This window comes from Lepidochelys olivacea, assembly GCF_965140295.1.
Source record: "Lepidochelys olivacea isolate rLepOli2 genome assembly, chromosome: 6".
Taxonomy (NCBI): domain Eukaryota; kingdom Metazoa; phylum Chordata; order Testudines; family Cheloniidae; genus Lepidochelys; species Lepidochelys olivacea.
In genome coordinates this window covers 114091234-114116323 of record NC_140416.1, presented here as the reverse complement: position 1 = coordinate 114116323, position 25090 = coordinate 114091234, and the positions used below count along the sequence as shown (strand labels likewise).

At 47.0% G+C, this 25090-nt stretch overlaps 2 protein-coding genes across 2 annotated transcripts in view; one reads left to right on the top strand and one right to left on the bottom strand.

Annotated features, from left to right (window-relative positions):
* The window catches only part of ESR2 (estrogen receptor 2), an 81357-nt gene that overhangs the window by 3446 nt on the left and 52821 nt on the right, over window positions 1-25090 (bottom strand). Inside the window, exons 7-9 of the mRNA XM_084631509.1 lie at window positions 18425-18563; window positions 16435-16568; window positions 10398-10578 (exon numbers count right to left, since the gene is read on the bottom strand). Of these exons, the coding sequence (XP_084487635.1) occupies window positions 10398-10578; window positions 16435-16568; window positions 18425-18563 (454 nt within the window). The remainder of the gene's footprint in view (window positions 1-10397; window positions 10579-16434; window positions 16569-18424; window positions 18564-25090) is intronic.
* Window positions 19028-24793, top strand: LOC311522596 (uncharacterized protein; the record flags this gene model as incomplete). Its single annotated transcript, XM_084632068.1, has 3 exons — window positions 19028-19043; window positions 22674-23091; window positions 24247-24793. The coding sequence occupies 3 exons, from the start codon at window positions 19028-19030 to the stop codon at window positions 24791-24793; spliced, it is 981 nt and encodes a 326-aa protein (XP_084488194.1).

Genomic DNA, 25090 nt, shown 5'->3' with positions numbered 1-25090 from the left:
CATGTGCATTCCATTCTAGGCGTGCGTGTGCCCACGTGTGCAATCATCAAGAGATTTTTGCCTTAGCAGTAGCCATAGGGTCGGCTGTGGTGCATGCTGGAGTGCCACGCTCATGCCACAGTATATCAGGCGCCGCCAGCTCTACGCCCTCTCAGTTCCATCTTGCCAACAACTCTGACAGAGGGGCAGGGGGACAGGTATTGGAATGGACATGAGCAACATCTCTACGAACAACGGTTACGAAAGGTAGGTAACCATTTCTTATTGAGTGCTTGCTCATGTCGATTCTACTCTAGGCGACTCACAAGCAGCATCCACGGAGGTGGGCTAGACGTTCACAGTCCTGCAGCTTGCAGCACTGCTCTGCCAAAGCCAGCGTCGTCTCGAGCTTGCTGGGTCAGCGAGTAGTGCAATGCAAATATGTGGGTGGATGACCAGGTGGCAGCCCAACAGATTTCTTGGATCGGCACCTGCGCCAGGAAGGCTGCCAAAGATGCCTGTGCCCTAATTGAATGAGCTGTCACGATCGCTGGCAGAGGTACCTTTGCCAGCTCATAACAGTAGCAGATGCAGGCTGTGATCCAAGACGAGATTCTCTGGGCAGACACTAGACAACCCTTCATCCTGTCTGCAACTGCAACAAACAACTGCGTTGACTTATGGAATGGCTTTGTTCTACCAATTGAAAGCCAGTACCCATCTGACGTCCAGGGTATGCACCCTGCATTCCTCATTCGTTGCATGAGGCTTTGGACAAAGGACTGATAAGTATATGTCTTGACCAATATGAAACTGGGAGACGACCTTGGGCAGAAAAGCCAGTTGCAGATGCAGCTGGACCTTGTCCTTATAGAAGACCCTATAAGGCACCTCCAATGTGAGTGTCCTGATCTCGCACACCCTATGAGCTGGAGTTATAGTGACCAGGAAGGAGCATGAAGCCAAGGGTTCGAAGGGGGGACCCATGAGCCTTGCCAGCACAAAATTCAGGTCCCAAGCAGGGGACTGGGTCCCGGACATGCGGGTAAAGGCACTCCAGACCTTTCAGGAACCATGCCATCATGGGATGGGCAAAGACCAACCTGCCTTGAGATGGAGGGTGGAACGCCAAAATGGCCGCCAGGTGTATCTTGACCAAAAAGTAGTGACAGGACCTGGAGTTTAAGGTGCAGCAAAATAGTCCAGGATGTTCTGCAGCAGTGCCTCTTCCGCACGAATGTGTTGGGCCTCGGATCAACACATGAACCTCTTCCACTTCACTACGCAAGTAGCCCTGGTGGAGGGTTTCCTGCTGTCCAGCAGGACCTGTTGGACACCAGCAGAGCACATCCATTCGTCCACACTTAGCCATGCAGCAGCCAAACTGTCAAGTGCAGCGTCGCCAGGTTCGGATGCAGCAGATTGGCCGGATCTCCTGTCCCAGAACCAGGGCAAAGAGGTAGCTGCAGAGGGGTGGCTGTCGAAAAACTCAGCAGCATGCCAAACTGGTGTTGACGAGGCCACGTTAGGGCTATGAGGATAATGGAAGCTTTGTCCTGTTTCACCTTTAGCAGGACCCTGTGGACCAATGGCACTGGCGGGAAGGTGTACATCAGCATTCCTGACCACGGAAGCAGAAAGGCATCCGACACGGAGCCCCTGTCACTGCCCTGCAGAGACAGAACACGTGGCACTTTGTGTTCTGTCTGGACGCAAACAGGTCCACCTGGGGAGTCCCCCACCTGCAGAAGATTAGGCTGAGCACCTCCGGATGAAGTGACCATTTGTGGCAAGATGAGAAGGTCATGCTGAGGCAATCTGCAAGGATGTTCTTGGTTCCAGGTAGATGAGTGGCTACCAGATGAATGGCATGCCGCACACAAAAGTCCCAGAGGCTGAGTGCCTGACAAAGGGTCCAAGACCTGGCGCTGCCCTGCCTATTGATGTAATACATCGCAACTGTATTGTCCATCAGGAAGTGCACAACCTTGCCTTTCAGGTGGGGCAAGAACACCTGGTAGGCCAGGCGAACCACTCTGAGCTCCCTGAAATTGATATGTAGTGCTAGATCATTTTGTAGCCAAAGACCCTGGGTGTTGAGCCCTCCCAGGTGGGCTCCCCAGCCCAGATCTGACACGTCCAAGACAGGATCGCAAAGGGAACTCCTTGCAGCACTGACCAGCCACCAGTCCAGGTACGAGAGGATGTGGCTCGGCACCATGACCACTCAGTCCAGGTCATGTCTGCTGGGGACATAAACTGAGGCCAGCCACACCGGCAGAGACTGCAGATAAAGTCGGGCATGGCTGACTACGTACGTGCACGTGGCCATGTAGCCCCATCAGTCACAAGCATAGTCTTGGATGGCTCTTTATGTGGGAGATCAGGTCCAACATGGCCTGGAAATGCACTTCCGGAAGGAAGGTCTTGGCCTGCATGGAGTCAAGAACAGCTCCAATAAACTCTATACATTGGACTGGCGTTAACATGGACTTTTCTGTGTTTATTAACAGGCCCAGGTCACTCCAGGTGGACTGCACCAGATTGAGGCTTCTCTACACCTGCTCCAGAGACCTGCCCTTGATGAGCCAGTCATCAAGATACGGGACGATCTGGACCCCTAATGTCTCAGGTAAGCCACTACCAGTGCCATGCATTTTGTGAACACCCTGGGGACTGAGAACAGGCCAAAGGGTAGCTCTGTGAACTGGGAGTGGAACCCGGACACTATGAAACGCAGGAATCGCCTGTGTCCTGGGAATATGGAGACATGAAATTAAGTGTCCTTTAAGTCGAGAGTGGCGTACCAGTTCCCTGGATCCAGGGAAGGGATAATGCAGGCCAGGGAGACCATGTGGAACTTCAACTTCTTGAGAGACTTGTTAAGACCAGGCAGGTCCAGGATGGGCCTAAGGCCCCCTTTGGCCTTTGGGTTTAGGAAGGATTCAGGAATAGAATTCTCTTCCTTCCATGTCCCGAGGAACCTCCTCCACAGCCCCCAAGCCCAGGAGCTTCTCCTGAAGAGGGATGGGAAAGTGTGTGTGTGGGCGGACAAGAATCGCAGAGTATAGCCCCAAGCTACTACGTCCAGGACCCAGCAGTCTGATGTAATCTGCAACCAGGCCAAGCGGTAGGGAGAGAGGCAGTTGAGGAAAATGTGGGTCGGATCTGGTTGGCAGACTGGGGCGTCACTCTCGGGCACACCCACAAAGTGATCGCTTCCGGCCCCCTCGGTGTTTAGCAGGCCCAGGCTGCGCGGGTGAGTGGGATGAAGAAGGGCATCGGCGACTAAAGCTAGCATCCCGTCTCCTAGTAGAGCCCTGACAGGGTTGCCAGCGTCTTGGCGGTGGTGGCAGTCGGAAGGGCTTTCTGGCTGACTGTGGTGTGTGCATGCCCAACAAGCGAAGGGTAATTCTAGTGTCCTTCAACCCATGCAGCCTGGCGTCCGTTTGCTCGGAGAAGAGACCAACTCTCTCAAAGGGGAGGTTCTGAATCGTGGTCTGCATTTCCTAGAAGAAGCCCGCTGTTTGGAGCCAGGAGCTGCATTGCATGACCACCGCCGATGTGACCACCCTGCTGCCAAGTCCACCACGTCCCAGGCCATCTACAGGGAGCATCTGGCCACCACAGTACCCTCCTCTACCAGGCTGCCAAACATTTGTGCCAGACCCTCAGAAAGTGATTCCTGGGACTTTCTGAGACCGTCCCAGAGACTGAAATTGTACTGGCCCAACAGGGCCTGATTGTTTGCCCCACGGAATTGTAGGCTGGCAGTTGAATAAATTTTCCTCCCAAATAAATAGAGTTTCTTGGCCTCTCTGTTTTTGGGAGTTGAGGAGTGAACCTGCTTGTCCTTCTTGGCCGCAGACACAACCAGCAAGCCTGGGGTTGGGTGGGCATAAAAGGTATTCAAAACCTTTGGCCAGAATAAAATACTTTTTCTTGGCCCGTTTCGAAGTGGTAGGGATGGAGGAAGGGGTCTGCCACGGGGCCTTAGCTATCCTGAGAATCCCGTCATGCACAGGCAGGGTGGGTGTAGAGGTGGGTGTAGAGGCTGAGAGGACATTAAAGAGGGTGTCCGCCTGCTCTGCCATCTCCTGCACCTCGAGCTCTTGGCCACGTGCCAGAGAAGGGTTTGATGCTTTCTGAAGTCATCCAGCAGGCTAGCTCTGAAAGGTCCCGCAACTGCCTTGTCCGGGGAAGAGGAGGAAGACTGGACTGCTGGGGGAGGTGCCGGGCTCTCGACCACCATCAGAGAAGGAGGCTTAGGGGTGGGCACAGGTTCCTCCATCCCAGCTCAGAACTGGCATCCAGTGCTGGGCCCAGTGCTGGCGGTGCCACTGACCGATGCTGTGACATAGCCACCGAGGAGTGCTGCGAAGGGGGCATCACCATGACCAGTACGCCCCACATGCTCCAATGAGGCCACTGCACTGGCCCCTAGCCGTGCTGCCACTGTGGTGACACAGACTAAGGAGCGGGACCCAGTGCCCAATCTTGCCGATGGGACCTGGGTGATGGGCTGAACTAGCCCTCCATATCTGAGGAGCCACCTTCCGGCAACGAGGGAGGATCCGTTGACGCCCGCGTTTGCTTACGGGTCGTGGCTACTGGTGTCCATTTGGCCAGGTGTAACAGACTGGTGACGGTACTGGGGAGAGTGGTACTGGTGCTGGGGAGACTGGTACCGAGACAGGGAACATTCCCACTGTGCTGGCACTCAGGACCAACGCCTGGAGGACGACCAGCGAGAGGATGAGTGGCGCCAGGAATAGAAGGGGAGACTGTCAACCCCATGACAGTGAGTAGCACCAAGGGGATCTGGGCAACAGCCTGGGTGACCGATGATGCATCTCGGACCTGCACGGGGATCCTTGACACAGTGGAGAAGATAGTCATCTTCTGCCTGGCAACCAGCCATGTCCCCCTGTCTCCTGAGGGGTCTTGACAAGCTTGCCCTCTTGGGGAGCCTTAGTCAGGTCCTGCGACACTGAGGTCATCACTGGAGCAGGTGGAGACCTGTGCTCTCTCTGCACCTGGGGAGCCTGGGATGACAATCGTGCAGGCAGGTGTGTCAGTCCCATACCGCTCCTGGGAGTCGGTGGCAGACCTTTAAGGGGGCTGAGAGCCCCAACCAGGGAGGGACGATCACATGGTGCCAGAATAGTCTGGCAGCCAGGCCCAGGTTCCTTGGTAGATGACCCTTGGGCCTTTTGCTCAGTGCTGAGGAGCGCTTCTTGGCCTTTTTCTTTGGCTCTGGCTCTGGCGAATGGGGCCGGAGGAGCCAGGTGCCAGCGGTGTGCTGTGCATGGAGGCCGAGGCGCTCAGTGCGACCTGTCTGGTCAGCTCAGAAGCCAGGCTGAGGGCGGACTCCATCAGAAGAGCCCGGAGGCAGATATCCTGCTTCTTTTGGGTGCGAGGCCAAAAGTTTACAGATCTGGCACAGATCCTTAACGTGTGACTCCGCCAAGCACTTAAGGCAGCTGCTATGTGGGTCACTTACATGCATAGGCCTGTTGCAGTCTGAGCGGGGCTTAAACCTAGGAGACTGGGGCATGCCCCACCTGGGGCAAAGTCCCCACTGGGACCCTAAGTAACACTAAAAAACTATTTAACACTACTCTATGCAAACTATGTACAAAGGCCCTCAGGCGCGAAGTTCAAGGGGGAGAAACCACTAGCTCTTGCTAAGTAAGAAAGGCACTCCGACTGACCACCACAGGTGGTAAAAAGGAATTGACAGGGTGTAGGGCAGGCGGTGCCTGCTATACCGAAGCATGAGCGCTGCACTCCAGAGGGTGCCACAGCCAGCCCTACAGGTACCACTAAAGCAAAAGTGTCCAACAGCCGTGCACATGGGTGCGCACACACCTAGAATGGAATCGACATGAGCAAGGACTCAAAGAAGAATTAGTTATTTTGAGTTGCAGACTAGCTCTTCCTTTCAAAAAGGTCTAGCCACTTTGGCTTCTTTTCTTTAGGGATGGATTTGGAAGCCTCTTGTTCTCTCCTGAGCTGCTGTGACTCTGGGAGAACCTGGTGAAGGATGTGAATACATGCACTCAAATCCCACAGAGGGGTCTTGGTATCTTCTGTCTTCCTTTTTTGAAGTCATGGGTATGGATGCTAGCTTTTGGTAGAGTAGCTGGGGAGGTTCTAAAAGGCCTTCATTAATAGGCATTGAGTCTTTCATGCAAAGACAAAATAGCCAATAATTCATGAGCCTTTTCCTGGACTGTCTACAGGAATCTCCAGCACTTTTGTCATCCTAAAAAGAAGGCCTTGAAACACCCTACAGTCATTAGGTGGAGAGAAATAGATGGCACAACAGCTTCTTCTGGCAATGATGATGATATATGAGTTGGAATTGCATCAGAGGACTTCTGCTAAGATTGTGCCTCTTTTGGAAGTTAAGCTGAGAGGGCTGTTTTTATTGTGCCCTTACCAACTTCTGAGACAAGGGAGACCTGGTTCTTTATGTGACAGAGGAGCTAGGTCTCCTTGCTTAACGAATGCTCCAAGGTACCCAGTAAGACCAAGGAGCAGGACCATACGAGTAATATGTAAATGGACAAGGGATGCATACCAGGTATTCCCTAGAGGGTCCCCTATATTCCCTATGCCTGCTATGACTTCCAGCCCTGAAATTTCTATCACAGTATCAGAATAGTAAAGATCATAGAGTCGCAGTCTAGGAGAATAGGAAGGTGAGCTACACCCATGAATATCAGAGGCAGAAGAAGAGTAGGAATACTCTTCTTACAGGAGGAGAAGTAGACCTTGCAGGAACCTGAGGGTTGGAGTGGGAGGACATTCCTAACCGGTGCCCAGAATATCCTTCTTCCACAGCTGTAGTGCCAGCTCAATGGTCTTCACTGAGGAAGAAAGCAAAAAGGGATGATGCAAGCAGGGCTGAAAAATTCCCTGGGATCATAAATCTCAACGCCAACCACATTTGTACCAAGAGAAAACTAAATATAATTGTCACTGGGGTGGCAATACCAATGTAATTGGTACCAGAAGCATCAGTTTTAGGGCTGATAGCCCCCTTACTAGTACAGCATGACTTCTGGTGGTACCGTAGAGTCCATACTTATGTCAGAGAGCGAATTGTTTTCAGCTGGTAACAAAGATCTAGATCCAGGGTCTTACAGGTGCCAAAGGGACCTTCGTCAGACCGCAACCTGCCTTTTTTAAAGCAGAAAGAGGAAACTTGTCTTTCTTCCGTTTCTCAAGCAATTTAGGCTACGTCTACATGATGAGCTCGGGTGTGATTCCCCTGCTCGTGTACACATACTCATGCTAGCGCAACAGCCAAGCAGTCTCACTTGCATGGGGAGTGGCAGTGAAGGCACAGCGGAGCCATGCAGAGTACAAATCCACCTGAAACCAGTGGGCATGTACTCAGCACAGCTCAGCCATGCCACCGCAGCTGCTAGCTGTGCTATCGTGGCTATACTATTTATACTCACGCTAGCTCAACGAGAACTAGCCTGAATACGTGTACATAAGCAAGGGAATCATATGCCTAGCTCAAAGTGTAGACATAGCCTCAGACGGAAACCTGCTTCTATGCTTTTTGGAGAAAGAGTGCTGAGACCTCCTTCTTTCATGATGGGAGGAGGGAATTATACCAGCATCAGCAGAAGAATGCTTTGATGAAGAAGCAGGAGCTCTAGAAGTTAAGGCAGAGAAAATAGCTGCCGGGGCACTTTTTAAGGAGGACTGCTCGGAGCCCAAAGGATCCTGCCTTCCTGGTCTAAGACAGCCCTCACAGAAGACAGAGGTAGTATCTTACATAGTAGGAAGAGCTTTTACTTGAGCATCTCTCAGTTTCATTGTTCATTTAAAAAACTAATGACAAAGCACATTTCTCGGTGATGCACCAGTTATTAACGGGAATAGCTGCCTCACATGATGAACAATACTTAAAACCAGGATATTACTGATCAACCATGAAGCTGAAGAAAAACATAAAAGAATTCACCTAACTTACACTACCTAGCTAACCCTAAACTATGGTAAGAGAACTACATACAAATACTAGTGGAGAAGTGCAAGAGCCAGGGACACTGTTCTTTCAGTCCCATCTTGCAGCCACAAACACTAAAAAGAATGGACAGTCAGCTGGTTTCCCTTAATGCCCTTGGGCATGTGATGGGGGGAGGGATAGCTCAGTGGTTTGAGCATTGGCCTGCTAAACCCAGGGTTGTGGGTTCAATCCTTGAGGGGGCCATTTGGGTCAAAAATTGGGGATTGGTCCTGCTTTGAGCAGGGGGTTGGACTAGATGACCTCCTGAGGTCCCTTCCAACCCTGATATTCTATGATTCTATGTGTAGGCGTGACCCAATGGATGCTGCTGGTCAAAAGATTCTGATCTTGAATACAGAGAGCACATGTGTATCAGAAGTGGCATACATATAGGAAAGCACCCAAAGAAGAATTTTGTATTCCACACAAAGTCCTGACTGAAGGCTGAGCTGTTCAGGGAGTTATAGTAGTGTCCCATTGGGATGGACATCTGTTGTCTTACAGGAAGCACGTACACATGCCCACACTTTCTAAACCACTCAGCAAAAGAATATTCGATTTTGAAAAAAGAACTAGAAGAAGAAATCAGACTTTAGGCCAGGGACTGACATGAATGCCAAAGCACACTTGACCTGGTGATCCACAAAACAGCATTGGAAATTTCAGAATGATTTTGAAGGAGACACATTACTGCTCTTTTAGCCAGAAGGGGAAAAAATTAAAAGTGAAGTGCTAAAAAGAAATGAAAAGGATGTACTATTTGGAGGATATATGTAGAGGATTTATTTAAAATAATGAATTATAGATATAAGCAGGGTCTGAACGAATGCTTCCCTGACAGCTAACTGGGAGGGGGAGAGACTTTGGGTGTGTTTATGTAAATACAGTTTGCTCTGCTTACATATTCAACAGACACAGTGATGTCAAAGTGATCAACTTCGGCTGGTGTTGTGTACAAATCACCTTAGTACTAAATGCAGGGGTAGTGAAATATGGTTACCAATGTTGTAATTATTGTAGGAATACAGGAAAGCAGGACTGTGCTTAGCCTGTCTCAAATGAGGGGGCCACCCTCAGTTGAAAGAACCTCATTAAACCAGGGGCTCGAATGTCAGAGCCCTAGGAAAGTAAGAGAGGTAGGGACAGGTATCCCACCAAGGAGGCTGCACACCCTCATCAAGGGTCCTCCCTAGACTGGTTTAACCTGTTCCTTCCCACTGTTCAAAGAATAGTGCTAAACAGGCTTCATAGGAGCTTGTTTGTTATGTTAAATGCCCAATCAGAGCTGAAATCAATTGTGGTAGGACTGTGTTTCTGCCCTGCCTGCTAAGAGTTAAAAATCACAAAGATGAAATCACTGAGCTGGGGCAGTGTTTCTGCCCAGCCTGCAAAGAGCTGAAAATTACTAAGAAACTGATGTGCAGAGGTCACACCAGAGAGGCAGGTGGCAGCAGACGGCAACTGACATCTGGTGAAAGAGTAGCTGGTTTGGCGGAGAGGCGCAGCAAGAGCAGTGAGCAGGCGGCCAGCAGGGTGGCGGTGGAGAGGCACAACACAAGCAACCAGCAGGTGGAGAAGTGCAGCAAGACCAGTGAGCAGGCGGCTGGCAGGAGTGGTTGGTGAGTGGCCAGGAAGGTGGCTCGCAGAGAGGGGTGGCGAGCGAGTGCCCAAGCAGTGGAGTAAGTAAGGTACTTCTTTACCCCACCCGGGGGTGGAGGTGAACTATGCAGATGCACCTCTGAACTCTGAGTCTGCATTGACCAAGGACAGCAACTGTGAGTGGGGTACAGAGAAGGGTTGGGCACAGGAAAGGGATTTTTGGGTTGATGGACTTAAGAACCTGAGGGGGAAAGGACACTGCCCAGCCTACTTGGGGGTGGGTCTTTTACTCATGGTTTATGTTTATGAACCATGTTTGTGGTGTTTTCCTAAATTAATGCCGAAGTACTTTCCTCCTTTTATTAAAAGTTTCTTTTCTACACTCAGACTCTGTGCCTGTGAGTGGGGAAGCATTGCCTCTCAGAGGCACCTAGAGGTGGTGTGTAAATTTCCCAGGTTACTGGGTGGGGGCTCAAGCCAGTTCTGTGTTATATCAATGGAAAGGAACCCCGACATATTGAACCCAGCCCTGGTTGCTGCTGGCTCCACGTGGCAGAAGCGTTACATAAGATATGCACTTTAAGGTGGATGCAATGTGCTGCATGTCAAAATGATTTGAGTACATTATTTAGTTAATCCTGTCAATTTAGAATAATCTTACAATGAATGCCCTAAAAGGATGATATCAGGATTTTTCCACAGGGATTTCAAGAGCTTGGTCGAGCTTTGTTTGCTTTAACAACAAATATTAAAACCTGAAAAAGACACATAATTCTGTTAAATATACCTTGCATGCCTGACATGAGAAAGTAACATCAACAAGTTAGCCAAACGAGTTGTCTGTTGCTGAGATGGGATTCCACTCTTTGCAATAACCCACACCAAAGCATCAGTTACTGCATTAAGCAAGTGATGTAGCTTCCTGTTGCTTTCAGGTTCTTCTGCAGCAGCGGATAATGGAAACATACCTAAACAAAAAGACAGAAAAGCATTACAATTCACCAGAAAAAACATGAGCATGGATTGCCTTTGGATGCTATTTTTCAATAGAAACAAATAAAATAAATTCCAAGTCCTATTAAAATTGTATGCTATGATGCTTCATGTTAGAAAATTTTTTACTCATCAATTCTGTTATGCCATTTGCATACTTAAGTATGCAATCTTACAACTACATTAACAACAACTGGCTTTTAATATCTTCTAAAGATACAGGGCCAGATACTTGGGTCTGGCTGAGCTTCACTTATCTTTGCATTTTCCAATTTTGGATGTCCCCAGGGGTTACTCCGACCCTTTGTTTAAGTAAAAGCACTTTCATGGCTGCTCTAACAGCTCCCTCCCCTCTCTGAAACAGCTCCTACATAGGGATGGGGCCAGGAGCAAAATGGTACATAAGTGGCTTAAACACTTTGCTGGATCAGGGCTTTAATGCTTATCAAGTGAGTGAGGAAGGCACTGTGCATGATGTACAGCCAACTCCTTGGCTCTACGTGCTCTAACTTCCTTAAAAGTCAGAAATTTGTCATAATACTAGCATAAACTGTGAAATGTTAAAAGATGCATTAAGGACAGAAACAAAAGAAATTAGTCAGAGAAGACTGTGGGAGGAGCAGGCAAGCAAGTAGTTGAAACCAGCATTATTGATGGAGCAGAGGAGACCAATGTGACAAAACAGAGCTGGATAATTAGGGAAGGGCAGAGTTGTAAAGGGCCTTGAAGGTTATGACATGAATCTTGAATTTAATATGGTGGAACAGCAATGGAGGGATTCCCAAAGGGAGATGATGGGGGTCACAGAGGCTGCAAAGGAAGATTGTCTTAACAGATGCATTTTGCATGGATTGGAGAGGGCCAATGTGGATTTTAAGAAGGCCCGAGAGGAGGCTGCAGTAATCAGGATGAGAAATGAAGAGGGCTTGGAAGAGAGTTAGCTGCATGGATGAGAAAGAAAACATTAGCTTTTAAAAATATTACAGAGATAGTAGCAGCAAGTTTGAAGACAGCCTGGATGTGTGGGGCATGAGAATGGAAGGGGTTGAAGATTAGATTTGGTCACGTGGATTATTATTTTTTTTTAAACAGCTGCAGTTTGCTGTAAGCAAAAGGCAAACCTTGATGGTGTATGTTGCTTTTTAAAAAATTCAATAATTATCTCAATGAAGCTCCATAAGAATAGTTTAAATTTGCAAATGTGAAGAACGTTCCTATTAGAAGGCCATTATTACAAAGTGAAGCAATCAAGAAATGCACATGTTGAAGCCACAAACCAAGGGCAGCAAACTGGCTAAAGAATATACAACTACGCTGTTGTATGGTTACATGACTGGAGAAAAAGAAAAAATGGTTACTCACCTTCTCGTAAATGTTGTTCTTGGAGATGTATTGCTCATATCCATTCCAATTAGGAGTGTGTGTGCGCCGTGTGCACAGTCATTGGAAAGTTTTTCCCCTAGCAGCACACGTTCAGTCAGCTGTGGAGCCCCCTGGAGTGGCACCTCCATGGCAGTGAATATAGGACCCTGCTGACCCAGTGCCTTCTCAGTTCCTTCTTGTCAGCTACTCCAACAGAAGGGAAGGGTGGGTTTGGAATGGATATGAGCAACACATCTTGAAGAACAACAGTTACGAGAAGGTGAGTCACTGTTTTCTTCTTCGAGTACTTGCTCATTTTGATTCCAATTAGGTGACTCCCAAGCCCTACCCAGGAGGTGGGGTCGGAGTTATGGAATCGCTGACTGGAGCACCACTCTGCCGAATGCTGAATCGTCTCTGGCGTGCTGGGTAATTGCGTAATGTGAGGTGAAAGTATGAACCGAGGACCATGTTGCCATCCTGCAGATCTCCTGTATCAGGACCTGAGGCAGGAATGCCACTGAGGCGGCCTGCACTCTTGTGGAATGTGCCGTTAGTGCAGGGGCTGGGACTTTGGCTAACTCATAGCATTCCCGGACACAGGATGTGATCCTCAATGAGATCCTCTGCAACGAGACCGAGAGTCCTTTAATCTGGTCTGCCATGAACAGCTGGTTCAACTTACCAGTACGGCTTTGTGCATTCAATGGAAAAGGCCAGCAGTGCCACCCTGAATAGCTGGTCCCGGTGCGCCTGGCTGTCAGTCAGGTGCGGCCCAGAGGAGGAAGTCCCCACTACCACCTCATCCAGCAGAGGTACAGGGTCCTCCTGGCCCTCCGGGATGTCCTACTCAGCTCCACGCTCCTAGGCAACTACCGCGGGTTCAGTGCCAGAGGTGAGAATAGGAGCTGAAGGCAGCTTTGCACCCCGCACCGGTGTCATCTCGGAGCCTTGAGGGGTGGGATGACTCACCGCTGCCAGAGACACTCACGGCTCTGACACCACAGAGTGGGAGCCCCTAGAATGAGTGCCCTGGGTTTGGCGATAGGCCTACAGCATCCAGAAGGGCCACTGGGTAGGCACCTGCCACTGCACCTGCTATGGCATCACATGCACATCCTGTCTGCGGTGGTCCAACCTGCTCCAGTTGTGCTAAGAATAATGAGACTCCACCTCCAAGTCCGATGACATGGACCAGGAATGCGAAGGTCACGGCTTTGCCGAGTGGAGTGGTGCCAGGGATCGGTGTCATGAGTACGGCGCTGCTGAGCGGTGCCGTGACCAGGAGCGGTGCCGGGGACTGGTGCCGCGTCAAAGGTGGAGTCAGGGACCATCATAGTGATCTTCTCATCAACATCACCGGCTTGCCTATAGACGGTGCCCCAGGCTGAACTACCAGAGGCTTATCCCGAATGGCTGGGGACGGGGGAGCCGTCGTCGCTATTAAGTCCCGCACAGCCTCAAAGGTATCTGCCGTGGATGGCAACTCTATGTCCTCCACCTGACACTCCTGATCAGGAAAGTCCACCGGCACCGGACTTGACAGCCCTCCTTGCTGGGCCAAAGTCAACGGTGCCGACTCATGTGCCATTGGCTCCAGGTGCTCTTCCATAGGATGCACTCTGGCAGCACTGTCCGAGGCAGCAGCTCTCGGTGTGGGCGAGCGCTCCCTGTCCGATTTTCAGGGCCACTTCTATGGCACTGGAGAGTGGGATCTGTGCTGTACCTCCTCCACTGGTTTCGGTGCTGGGGAGCACCAGTGCCAAGAGTATAGGCAGAGTCCTTCCTTGGTACCATCTCACGCACGGAGGCTGGGTCACTCCGCATGGAGGAGCTCAGTGCCAGATCCTGCCAGCCCGAGGCTGGTTGTGGATGAAGGGCCACCTCCATTAGGAGCTGTTAGAGTCAGAAGTCCCGCTCCTTCTTCATCCTGGGGCAGAAGAAACAGTTACCTACCTTTCGTAACTGTTGTTCTTTGAGATGCGTTGCTCACGTCCTTTCCATTTTAGGTGTGCGTGCGCCCATGTGCACAGTTGTCGGAGATTTCTGCCTTAGCGGTATCCATAGGGCTGGCTATGACACCCCCTGGAGTGGCGCTCCCATGCCACGGTATATCAGGCGCCGCCAGCCCTGCACCCTCTCAGTTCCTTCCTGCCAGCAACTCCGACAGAGGAGTAGAATGGACATGAGCAACACATCTCGAAGAGCACAGTTACAAAAGGTAGGTAACAGTTTTTTCTTCTTTGAGTGCTTGCTCATGTAGCTTCCATTCTAGGTGATTCACAAGTAGTATCCATGGAGGTGGGCTTGGAGTTCACCGCTTAGCAGCTTGCAGCATTGCCCTACCAAAGGCAGCATTGTCCTGGGCCTACTGGGTCAGCACATAGTGGGACGTAAAGGTATGGACAGATGACCAGGTGGCTGCTCTGCAGATGTCCTGAATAGGCACTTGGGCCAGAAAGGCTGCTGAGGAGGCCTGCACTTTGGTAGAGCGGGCAGTGACAATCACCAAAGGCGGCAGCACCTTTACTTGGTCATAGCAGAATGCAGGCCGTGATCCAAGAAGAAATTGTTTGAGTGGATACAGGGCAACCTTTCATCCTGTTGGCCACAGTGATGAGTAATTGCGTCAACTTATGGAATGGCCTTGGTTCTGTCAATGTAGAAGGCAAGAGCCCTCTGGACATCCAAGGCATGTAGCCTACGCTCCTCCTCCGATTTATGCGGTTTTGGAAAGAAGACCGGTAAGTAAATGTCCGATCATAGGTCTGCTGCAGATTATACTACAGCTGCAGATAATTTTGCCTTTGTCAGCAACTGGAGAAGATTTAGAAGAGAGCTTTCTGTAAACTACAGTTCACACTGGAAAGTCAATAGATAAATTCTATATCAATAGATAGAACACTAACAAAAAGATCCCATTCTTACCCACAGAAAGGAATAAAAGAACAGGGATTACAGAACTATATTAAAGGCACCATAGTAAAAAGTAAAACAATTTAGTAGTTGTTTGAAAGCTTATGGTGTTTTAGATACCTGCAAACTGCAATAAGAAAATATATCAGATCCTTGTATAAGCCTAAGTCTAAGCACCCTTTTAGCTTTTGTCTGCAGTACTTCAGAGAGCAGAGAGGTGACTTGACATGAAAATCTGGACAACAAATTATTATTATTAGATTATCCCATGTACTGGAAATTAGAATAATGTGAAATTCTCTTTTACTGTTATCACACTGCTCATTCAAAATGAAAGACACTTCAGCAAATGAGACAGAGACACAGACAAAGGAGGTCCAAAGAGTGTATATGCTCTTGTAACTCAGTATCTGTGCTAGTTTTGCAAGCTTGAAATCTATAATATGGTCCTCCCTGAGCATTAGGATTTGATAAATATCAAATTATCAAATATCAAATATCAAATTTGATAAATATCAAATAAGGTCCAAAGAGTGTAGATGCTCTTGTAACTCAGTATCTGTGCTAGTTTTGCAAGCTTGAAATCTATAATATGGTCCTCCCTGAGCATTAGGATTTGATCACATATTTAGATTAGATGAGCAAAACTTTTAAAAAAATGTGTTGACAAAAATAAATAAATAAACGGATAAAATTCTGTTTTCTGTTAAAATACTGGTATTTTACTTATTTATGGATCGACAACAGCTGTACATAAGTATCTCGGATTCCCCTTCAGAATTATGCTGAGGCTGCATACTGAAAATAGTAGATATAAACAATATCATATTTTATTTATACAGATGTTGTTTTGGGTCACATCACTACACGATGGACTCTGGGATGAAATGATTACAGCAAAGTCTGCCAAGAACAAGGCCAATACACCGGTGGTTCATGTTATGTAAGAGAATGTAAACCAGGGATGTAGTTCTCAAAAACATTTTGCGGATCATCTGAAAGCTTTAAATTATTTCTGCTGATGAATTATAATGAAAATAAAATCAAACACCACTCAGTTTATTTCAATTAAGTTGCTTTGGCAGTATCTGAGATAACTGTGGGTATCAAGGGAGCAAAGGGGACGCAGACGGCAGCCCAGAGGGATTTACCCACATTACAAATGCCCCTGATTCAGAAGGATAGGAGCAGAATTTCCCACTGATCAGGAGGCTCCAGCAATTTTAAAAGGACAAGCCTCTGACCTTTCTGTGGGCCATAAACTCCACTCCCTGATGAGAACTTACAGACTTTTGAGTTCCTTTTACCAGGTTTTACCCTGGAATGCCACCCAAAAATATCTGTCTAATAATAATAATAAAACTTAGGACTTGACTGAATATACCAAACAAAAAGCCATTAAAATTTTAGTAACAAAAAGCACTTTATTTTTTCTTTCATTCTTTTTCAATGGTTCACGTGTCCTTTGATATTTTTGCCAATTTTAGACACAGATTTTTTCCCCTAAATAGTCAGCACAACTTGACATACCTCAAGGGCAAATATGTACTTACTGGAATTGAGAAGAATCATAGCCTTGACACACAGATACTCCTTGTGCTGTAATTTCAGCTCTCGAAATCTTGATGTTGTGGCCAGGAGCATGTCAAAGATTTCCAGAATTCCTTCTACACATTTCCCCTCATCCCTATATCAACATAGAACAAAGAGATGGTCCCCCTGCCCAAAAGAGCTTACAATTTAAGTATAAGAAAAGAGACAACAGATAGAGACAGGGGAGTACAAGGAAACAATTACACAATATTGGTCAGCATGATCGACAGCGATCTCAGCTCACTAGCTGCCTGTGGTCAAGTTTTTTTGTAGGCATCACAGCAAAGGAAAATTTTAAGGAGGGATTTGAAGAAGGACAAGCTATCATTTAAAGGAGAAAAGTGATTTAAAGGATTTAAAGGAGAAAAGTGAACTTTACAAATAACTTTGTTTGAGAAGGTACATTCCCTACAGTAGCTGAAGATCTCTATAAAAATCGGATCACAGACCATATATAACTTCTTGAAAATTTTTTTTAATTTACAGGTTTCAGAGCAACAACCGTGTTAGTCTGTATTCGCAAAAAGAAAAGGAGTATTTGTGGTACCTTAGAGACTAACCAATTTATTTGAGCATAAGCTTTCGTGAGCTACAGCTCACTTCATCGGATGCATACTGTGGAAAGTGTAGAAGATCTTTTTACACACATAAAGCATGAGGTATTTTTTCATGCTTTATGTGTATAAAAAGATCTTCTACACTTTCCACAGTATGCATCCGATGAAGTGAGCTGTAGCTCACGAAAGCTTATGCTCAAATAAATTGGTTAGTCTCTAAGGTGCCACAAGTACTCCTTTTCTTTTTTTAATTTACAGAATACCCTTAATGTCTGCTGACCCAGGCTCTGCCCTACCTTGCGGAGAGGAGGGAATGTATACAACAGGCAATCCATATTCAGAATATACCTGCTTCTATAAAAATCCAATGCATAACACATTTTTCTTAGTAATTTCTTTAGCATTGTCTTGAACAAAGCATATCCTTGAAATTATTTTTATGTAAGTAAATCAACATTTATGCCATATCATTTGGTAACAGAATTTGTTTCCTTTGCTACAGAACCAGTATTGCCTTTTAACTATCTGCAGCCTATAAAATGAGGCCTTGTATCTCACTCAGGCACATTACAGTTACAGATCTGAATTTTTGCTTTTTTCCCCCCCAGAGGTGCAAAGTGCTTAAGAAACAATATTTTAGGGCCAGGTAGGAGAGTAGATTACTTCATTGACTCTTCACCTTTGGGACCCTAGCGCCCAATTTCTGATTAGGTCTTGCAGAGAATTGTTCATAGTACATCCCATCCAACTGGCACACACTGCTATGCAGATGCCTGAAAATGGCAATATGGTCACTTGTAACATATCAAATTAACTCAACTGAAGAAAAGTTTTCAATTTTATTTTATTTACGTAACACACAGACATACAGCTATTCCTTACTTCACTAACATTGCAAAGCCTGATGATATTTTTTCCATATTTAGAAAAATTAGTGTACTGTAATGATACTGCAAATGGAAAAGATGTTATAGAAGTATATTTAGGTGGGGATCAGATATGTTTTGGTAACATGTCTAGTCTTTCTTGGGGAAATCTAGTAGCTATAAAAACTAAAATTTTAAATTGTGTTTTTTAAAAATTTGGTAAGTGTCTAGAGCTCTGGACAGACACTACAGAAATCATCAAATACTGGTATGTTGAACATAATCATTTATGACAGAAATTATTAAGGAATTCACAAGTTTGATCCACCTGACATTATTATTTTTGTCTAGAGTTCTTGATCTACAGGAGAGATTAGGAACCTCACGACATTATTTTTTACAGTATCATTTACTTGTACTTTCAATGTGAAATGTTAATAGTATCCCCCTAATGGCTATATGCTCCCTTTTACCATATGCTGAAATTAAACATACATCAAAAGAGACTAATTTATATTTTTCCTCACCTCTCTAATACAAGATCCGGTGCAAAAATTAGTTTGCCAGGATAATCAATCGACCTCCACATCAGACCCACCATTAAAACTTCCATCCAACAACACTCCAAGAGCCTCACTTGGTCATACAGACTGAGCTCTATGAAGCCTAGAACAATGAAATAGTAACGTCAGACATGTCCACCTATTTGTTTCATTAATTTGTAAAAAAGAAAAGGTTAAAAAGAGAGCACAGAAAATATCTCAAACACTAGAAGAAAATAGTCACAAGTTATATGTTGTGGAGAAAACTTACCACAAAGCAGTTTTAAAATCATGAAGAATCATACCTGTGCTACTGCTTTTACATATAGGATGAAATTCCTCTGTATGCACAGCCAGCTCTAGGTCTACACACCTCACTGTGCAAGGTAAATTTCTATTAGCAGCAACAAAGGAACAGAAGAAGCAGTAGCAGAGTGTAACTCATTAAATTCCATTCTACTGCTCCTACTGGGGAACTGATCCTCCGCTACGGCTCCTAGTAGGACGCTGCTGGGGAACAGAGGATGATTAAGAGAAACAACAACAACAGAGATAAACGGGTGAGAGCATACACAAAGAAAATTAAAAATGGAAGAAAAAAAGGGTAAAATGTAATGAGGCTCAAAAATCAAGGAGGTACAAACAGCACAAGGGACCAGACCAGTGGTCCAATCTCAGTGCACCCGTGTTCACAACCCAGCTTAAGCCTTGTCAAACCTGGGTATCTGTAGTTAGACAACTAAACAAGGTGCCTGAATTCCAAACACCCATAATTCCTCTAAAACCCCATAGTGGAAAATCATGAAGTAACCTGACCATAGATGCAGTTTGTTCCTAACCCCTTTCAATCAGATTAGATTTTTATATCCTGAGATTTTATAGCCACTCAGGTTCTTGTTATCCTGCCTAATATATCTGTGGATGTTCTCATTATTCATAAAAATGCCCAAATCCTTTTTTAATCTATTCAACTATTGGACCTGATGTATAGTGGTAATGAGTTCCACATGTTCCTATACATTTTGTAAAAAGTATTCCTTTTGCGTACGTTTTAAATGTATTGCCATTCAATAGCCCCTTCTTATAGAAAGAGAAAGGAAAAATAGGAGTTTCCAATTTACCTTCTCTAGACCCAGGGTCCCCTGTTCTCTATGATTCTTCTGCCATGGAATTTGCTGTGAAATTCACTGCTTGCTGCAGGTTGTGCTCTAGAACATTTGTTTTCAATAAGTGAGATTGTCATAAATATAAAGGGAAGGGTAAACCCCTTTGAAATCCCTCCTGGCCAGGGGAAAGCTCCTCTCACCTGTAAAGGGTTAAGAAGCTAAAGGTAACCTCGCTGGCACCTGACCAAAATGACCAATGAGGAGACAAGATACTTTCAAAAGCTGGGAGGAGGGAGAGAAACAAAGGGTCTGGGTCTGTCTGTATGCTGGGTCTTTGCCGGGGATAGACCAGGAATGGAGCCTTAGAACTTTTAGTAAGTAATCTAGCTAGGTATGTGTTAGATTATGATTTCTTTAAATGGCTGAGAAAAGAACTGTGCTGAATAGAATAACTATTTCTGTCTGTGTATCTTTTTTGTAACTTAAGGTTTTGCCTAGAGGGGTTCTCTATGTTTTGGAATCTAATTACCCTGTAAGATATCTACCATCCTGATTTTACAGGGGGGATTTCTTTATTTCTATTTAATTCTATTTTTTATTAAAAGTCTTCTTGTAAAAAACTGAATGCTCTTTCATTGTTCTCAGATCCAAGGGTTTGGGTCTGTGGTCACCTATGCAAATTGGTGAGGCTTTTTATCCAACATTTCCCAGGAAAGGGGGGGTGCAAGTGTTGGGAGGATTGTTCATTGTTCTTAAGATCCAAGGGTCTGGGTCTGTAGTCACCTAGGCAAATTGGTGAGGCTTTTTACCAAACCTTGTCCAGGAAGTGGGGTGCAAGGTTTTGGGAAGTATTTTGGGGGGAAGGACGCGTCCAAACAGCTCTTCCCCAGTAACCAGTATTAGTTTGGTGGTGGTAGCGGCCAGTCCAAGGACAACGGGTGGAATATTTTGTACCTTGGGGAAGTTTTGACCTAAGCTGGTAAAGATAAGCTTAGGAGGTTTTTCATGCAGGTCCCCACATCTGTACCCTAGAGTTCAGAGTGGGGGAGGAACCTTGACATGGTGGCATAGTGGTGAGATTAACCTGAAATCATTTTGAGATCCAGTTGAGATTTTTTGAACTAGAAATACAGATTTTAAAAAGGAAATTTTTTTTTCCTTTGGAAAGGAAGTCCAGAAAGCAGCTGAAACTGAAAGCAGCTTGGTTTTTCTCTGCTTTGTGGCCAAGCAGAGACAAAAGGGGATTATCTTTGTGAATTGCAGGTTTTCTTTGCCTGGAGGTAGGGTACTTAACTCCTGCAGGGAAATTCACAGTCTTCCAACCCAAAGGTTTTTTTTTTCTTTTCCTCCTAAAAGTAAATAGGGGGTGTGTGTTCTACCCATTTGCCTGGAGACAAAAGTGGCAGGGTTTTTTTTTTTAGGATTTTGATTTTTTTGTTTTACAAGGAGCACAGGTTTGAAAAGGAATTTTTTTTTCTTTGGGCTGGGTAAGCAGGTTTCCAAGTAGTTGGAAGTTTTTTGCTTTAATTTGGGCCCAGAGCAGAGACAAGGGAATTGTCTTTTTCTGTAGGCTGACAATCACTATCAGAGAATAGATATTCTATTCCAGCACAGCAAAATTTTACAGCCAAGTTTTGTTTGTTTATTTCTAAACCTCGGGTGTAAAGTTAGTTAAAAACAGAGAGGTTAGAATGACCAAATCCTCAGCTCGACTAAAGCTGGAATTAGCCAGATTTCAGGCTGCGGAAAAACAAAGGGAACATGAAAGACAGATAGAACTCATGCGGCTGAAAATGGAAGCAAGGGACAAAGAAATGGAAGCAAGGGCCAAAGAACTGGAGGAGAAGGAAAAAGAGAGGAAGCATGTGGAGGAGGTGGAGAAGATAAAGGCTCAGCGGAATATCCCAACAAACCCTAGCAATCCTTCTCCAAGTACCACTTCCCATCCCAGAAAGTTCCCCACCTACAAGGCAGGTGATGATACTGAGGCCTTCTTAGAAAACTTCGAAAGGGCCTGCCTTGGGTACAACATCTCTACTGACCAATACATGGTAGAGCTGAGGCCGCAGCTCAGTGGACCCTTAGCTGAGGTGGCAGCTGAAATGCCTAAAGAACACATGAACAAGTATGAACTGTTTAAATCCAAGGCGAGAGTCAGAATGGGGATAACACCCGAGCAGTCTCGTCGGAGGTTCAGAGCCCTAAGGTGGAAACCAGACATGTCATTTACCCGACATGCCTACCACACTGTGAAACATTGGGATGCTTGGATATCAGGAGCAAGTGTTGACTCTCCAGTAAATTTGCCCTTCCTAATGCAAATGGAACAATTCTTAGAGGGTGTTCCTGAGGAAATAGAAAGATACATCCTAGATGGGAAACCCAAAACTGTAATCGAGGCAGGAGAGATTGGAGCCAGATGGGTGGAGGTGGCAGAGAAGAAGAAAACTGGTCGCAGTTGGAGCGGAGACCAGAAGGGACCACCCCAGACCACACCCTATTACCGGGGGCCGCCCAAAGCCCCACCTACCTCCCAAAGAACCCTCCAGACCCCTTATCGTCCCACCACCCCGTTCTCCAGCAACCCTCCTCGCCCCAGTGACCCGTCAGCTGGGGCATGTAAAGGCCAACTGCCCCAAGAACCCCAACAGATTACAGTTCATTGCACCGGAATCACACCAGAGGTCCACAGGCCCAGATACCTCCCAGATACCCTTGGAGCGGAGGGAAACTGAGTGTGGGCGGGAAGAAGGTCACCGTGTGGAGGGACACCAGAGCACAAGTGTCAGCTATCCATGCTTCCTTAGTGGACCCCAATTTAATCAACCCAGAGATCCAAGTGACGATTCAACCCTTCAAGTCCAACTCTTTCAATTTGCCTACAGCCAAGTTGCCTGTCCAGTACAAGGGCTGGTCAGGAATGTGGACTTTTGCAGTCTATGATGATTATCCCATCCCCATGCTGTTGGGGGAAGACTTGGCCAAGCATGTGAAGCAGGCCAAGAGGGTGGGAACGGTCACCCGCAGCCAGGCTAAACAAGCCGTGAGGCCTAGCTCTGATCCGGAAACTTCTATCAGGACCCGGTCAGAGGTGATGGACCTGGACCCCAGGCCAATGTCTGCAACAGCAGTAGTGGATCCAGTCCCAGAGACCCAGACGGAACCAGTCCCAGAACCGGAACCAGCCGAACAACCAACACCAGACCCCGTGTCAGCACTGAATCCAGTACTTGCAACCTCAACACCAGAGGGCCCCACCGAACCTGAACTGGCAGCAGCCGATAACCCTACACAAGAGGCTCAGCCGGAGCCTGAATCCCAACATAGTGCACCAGCGGAGAGCGGTTCACAGTCAACAGAAACAGTTCCATCCCCTATATCGCTTCCAGAGGGACCAAGCCTAGGTCCACAATCCCATGAGGAACTGATGTCTCCAGCATCAAGGGAACAGTTCCAGACCGAACAGGAAGCAGATGAAAGCCTCCAGAGAGCTTGGACGGCGGCACGGAGCAACCCACCGCCTCTCAGCTCTTCTAATCGATCCAGGTTTGTTATAGAAAGAGGACTTTTATACAAGGAAACTCTTTCTGGTGGACACCAGGAAGACTGGCATCCTCAGAGATAGTTGGTAGTTCCAACTAAATACCGGGCCAAGCTCTTGAGCTTAGCCCACGATCACCCTAGTGGCCATGCTGGGGTGAACAGGACCAAAGACCATTTGGGGGGGTCATTCCACTGGGAGGGAATGGGCAAGGATGTTTCTACCTATGTCCAGTCTTGTGAGGTGTGCCAAAGAGTGGGAAAACCCCAAGACCAGGTCAAAGCCCCTCTCCAGCCACTCCCCATCATTGAAGTTCCATTTCAGCGAGTAGCTGTGGATATTCTGGGTCCTTTTCCGAAAAAGACACCCAGAGGAAAGCAGTACATACTGACTTTCATGGATTTTGCCACCCGATGGCCGGAAGCAGTAGCTCTAAGCAACACCAGGGCTAAAAGTGTGTGCCAGGCACTAGCAGACATTTTTGCCAGGGTAGGTTGGCCCTCCGACATCCTCACAGATGCAGGGACTAATTTCCTGGCAGGAACTATGAAAAACCTTTGGGAAGCTCATGGGGTAAATCACTTGGTTGCCACTCCTTACCATCATCAAACAAATGGCATGGTGGAGAAGTTTAATGGAACTTTGGGGGCCATGATACGTAAATTTGTAAATGAGCACTCCAATGATTGGGACCTAGTATTGCAGCAGTTGCTCTTTGCCTACAGAGCTGTACCACATCCCAGTTTAGGGTTTTCCCCATTTGAACTTGTATATGGCCGTGAGGTTAAGGGGCCATTGCAGTTGGTGAAGCAGCAATGGGAGGGATTTACACCTTCTCCAGGAACTAACATTCTGGACTTTGTAACCAACCTACAAAACACCCTCCGAACCTCTTTAGCCCTTGCTAGAGAAAACTTACAGAATGCTCAAAAAGAGCAAAAAGCCTGGTATGATAAACATGCCAGAGAGCGTTCCTTCAAAGTAGGAGACCAGGTCATGGTCTTAAAGGCGCTCCAGGCCCATAAAATGGAAGCATAGTGGGAAGGGCCATTCATGGTCCAGGAGCGCCTGGGAGCTGTTAATTATCTCATAGCATTCCCCACCTCCAACCGAAAGCCTAAGGTGTACCATATTAATTCTCTAAAGCCCTTTTATTCCAGAGAATTAAAGGTTTGTCAGTTTACAGCCCAGGGAGGAGACGACGCTGAGTGGCCTGAAGGTGTCTACTACGAAGGGAAATGTGCTGGTGGTGTGGAAGAGGTGAACCTCTCCATGACCCTTGGGCGTATGCAGCGACAGCAGATCCAGGAGCTGTGCACTAGCTACGCGCCAACGTTCTCAGCCACCCCAGGACTGACTGAACGGGCATACCACTCCATTGACACAGGTAATGCTCACCCAATTAGGGTCCAACCTTACTGGGTGTCTCCTCAAGCTAAAACTGCTATAGAACGGGAGATCCAGGATATGTTACAGATGGGTGTAATCCGCCCCTCTGAAAGTGCATGGGCATCTCCAGTGGTTCTAGTTCCCAAACCAGATGGGGAAATAAGTTTTTGCGTGGACTACCGTAAGCTAAATGCTGTAACTCGCCCAGACAACTATCCAATGCCACGCACAGATGAACTATTAGAGAAACTGGGACGGGCCCAGTTCATCTCTACCTTGGGACTTAACCAAGGGGTACTGGCAGGTACCGCTAGATGAATCTGCCAAGGAAAGGTCAGCCTTCATCACACATCTCGGGCTGTATGAATTTAATGTACTCCCTTTCGGGCTGCAAAATGCACCCGCCACTTTCCAAAGACTTGTAGATGGTCTCCTAGCGGGATTAGGAGAATATGCAGTCGCCTACCTTGACGACGTGGCCATATTTTCGGATTCCTGGGCAGACCACCTGGAACATCTACAAAAAGTCCTTGAGCGCGTAAGGGAGGCAGGACTAACTGTTAAGGCTAAGAAGTGTCAAATAGGCCTAAACAGAGTGACTTACCTTGGACACCA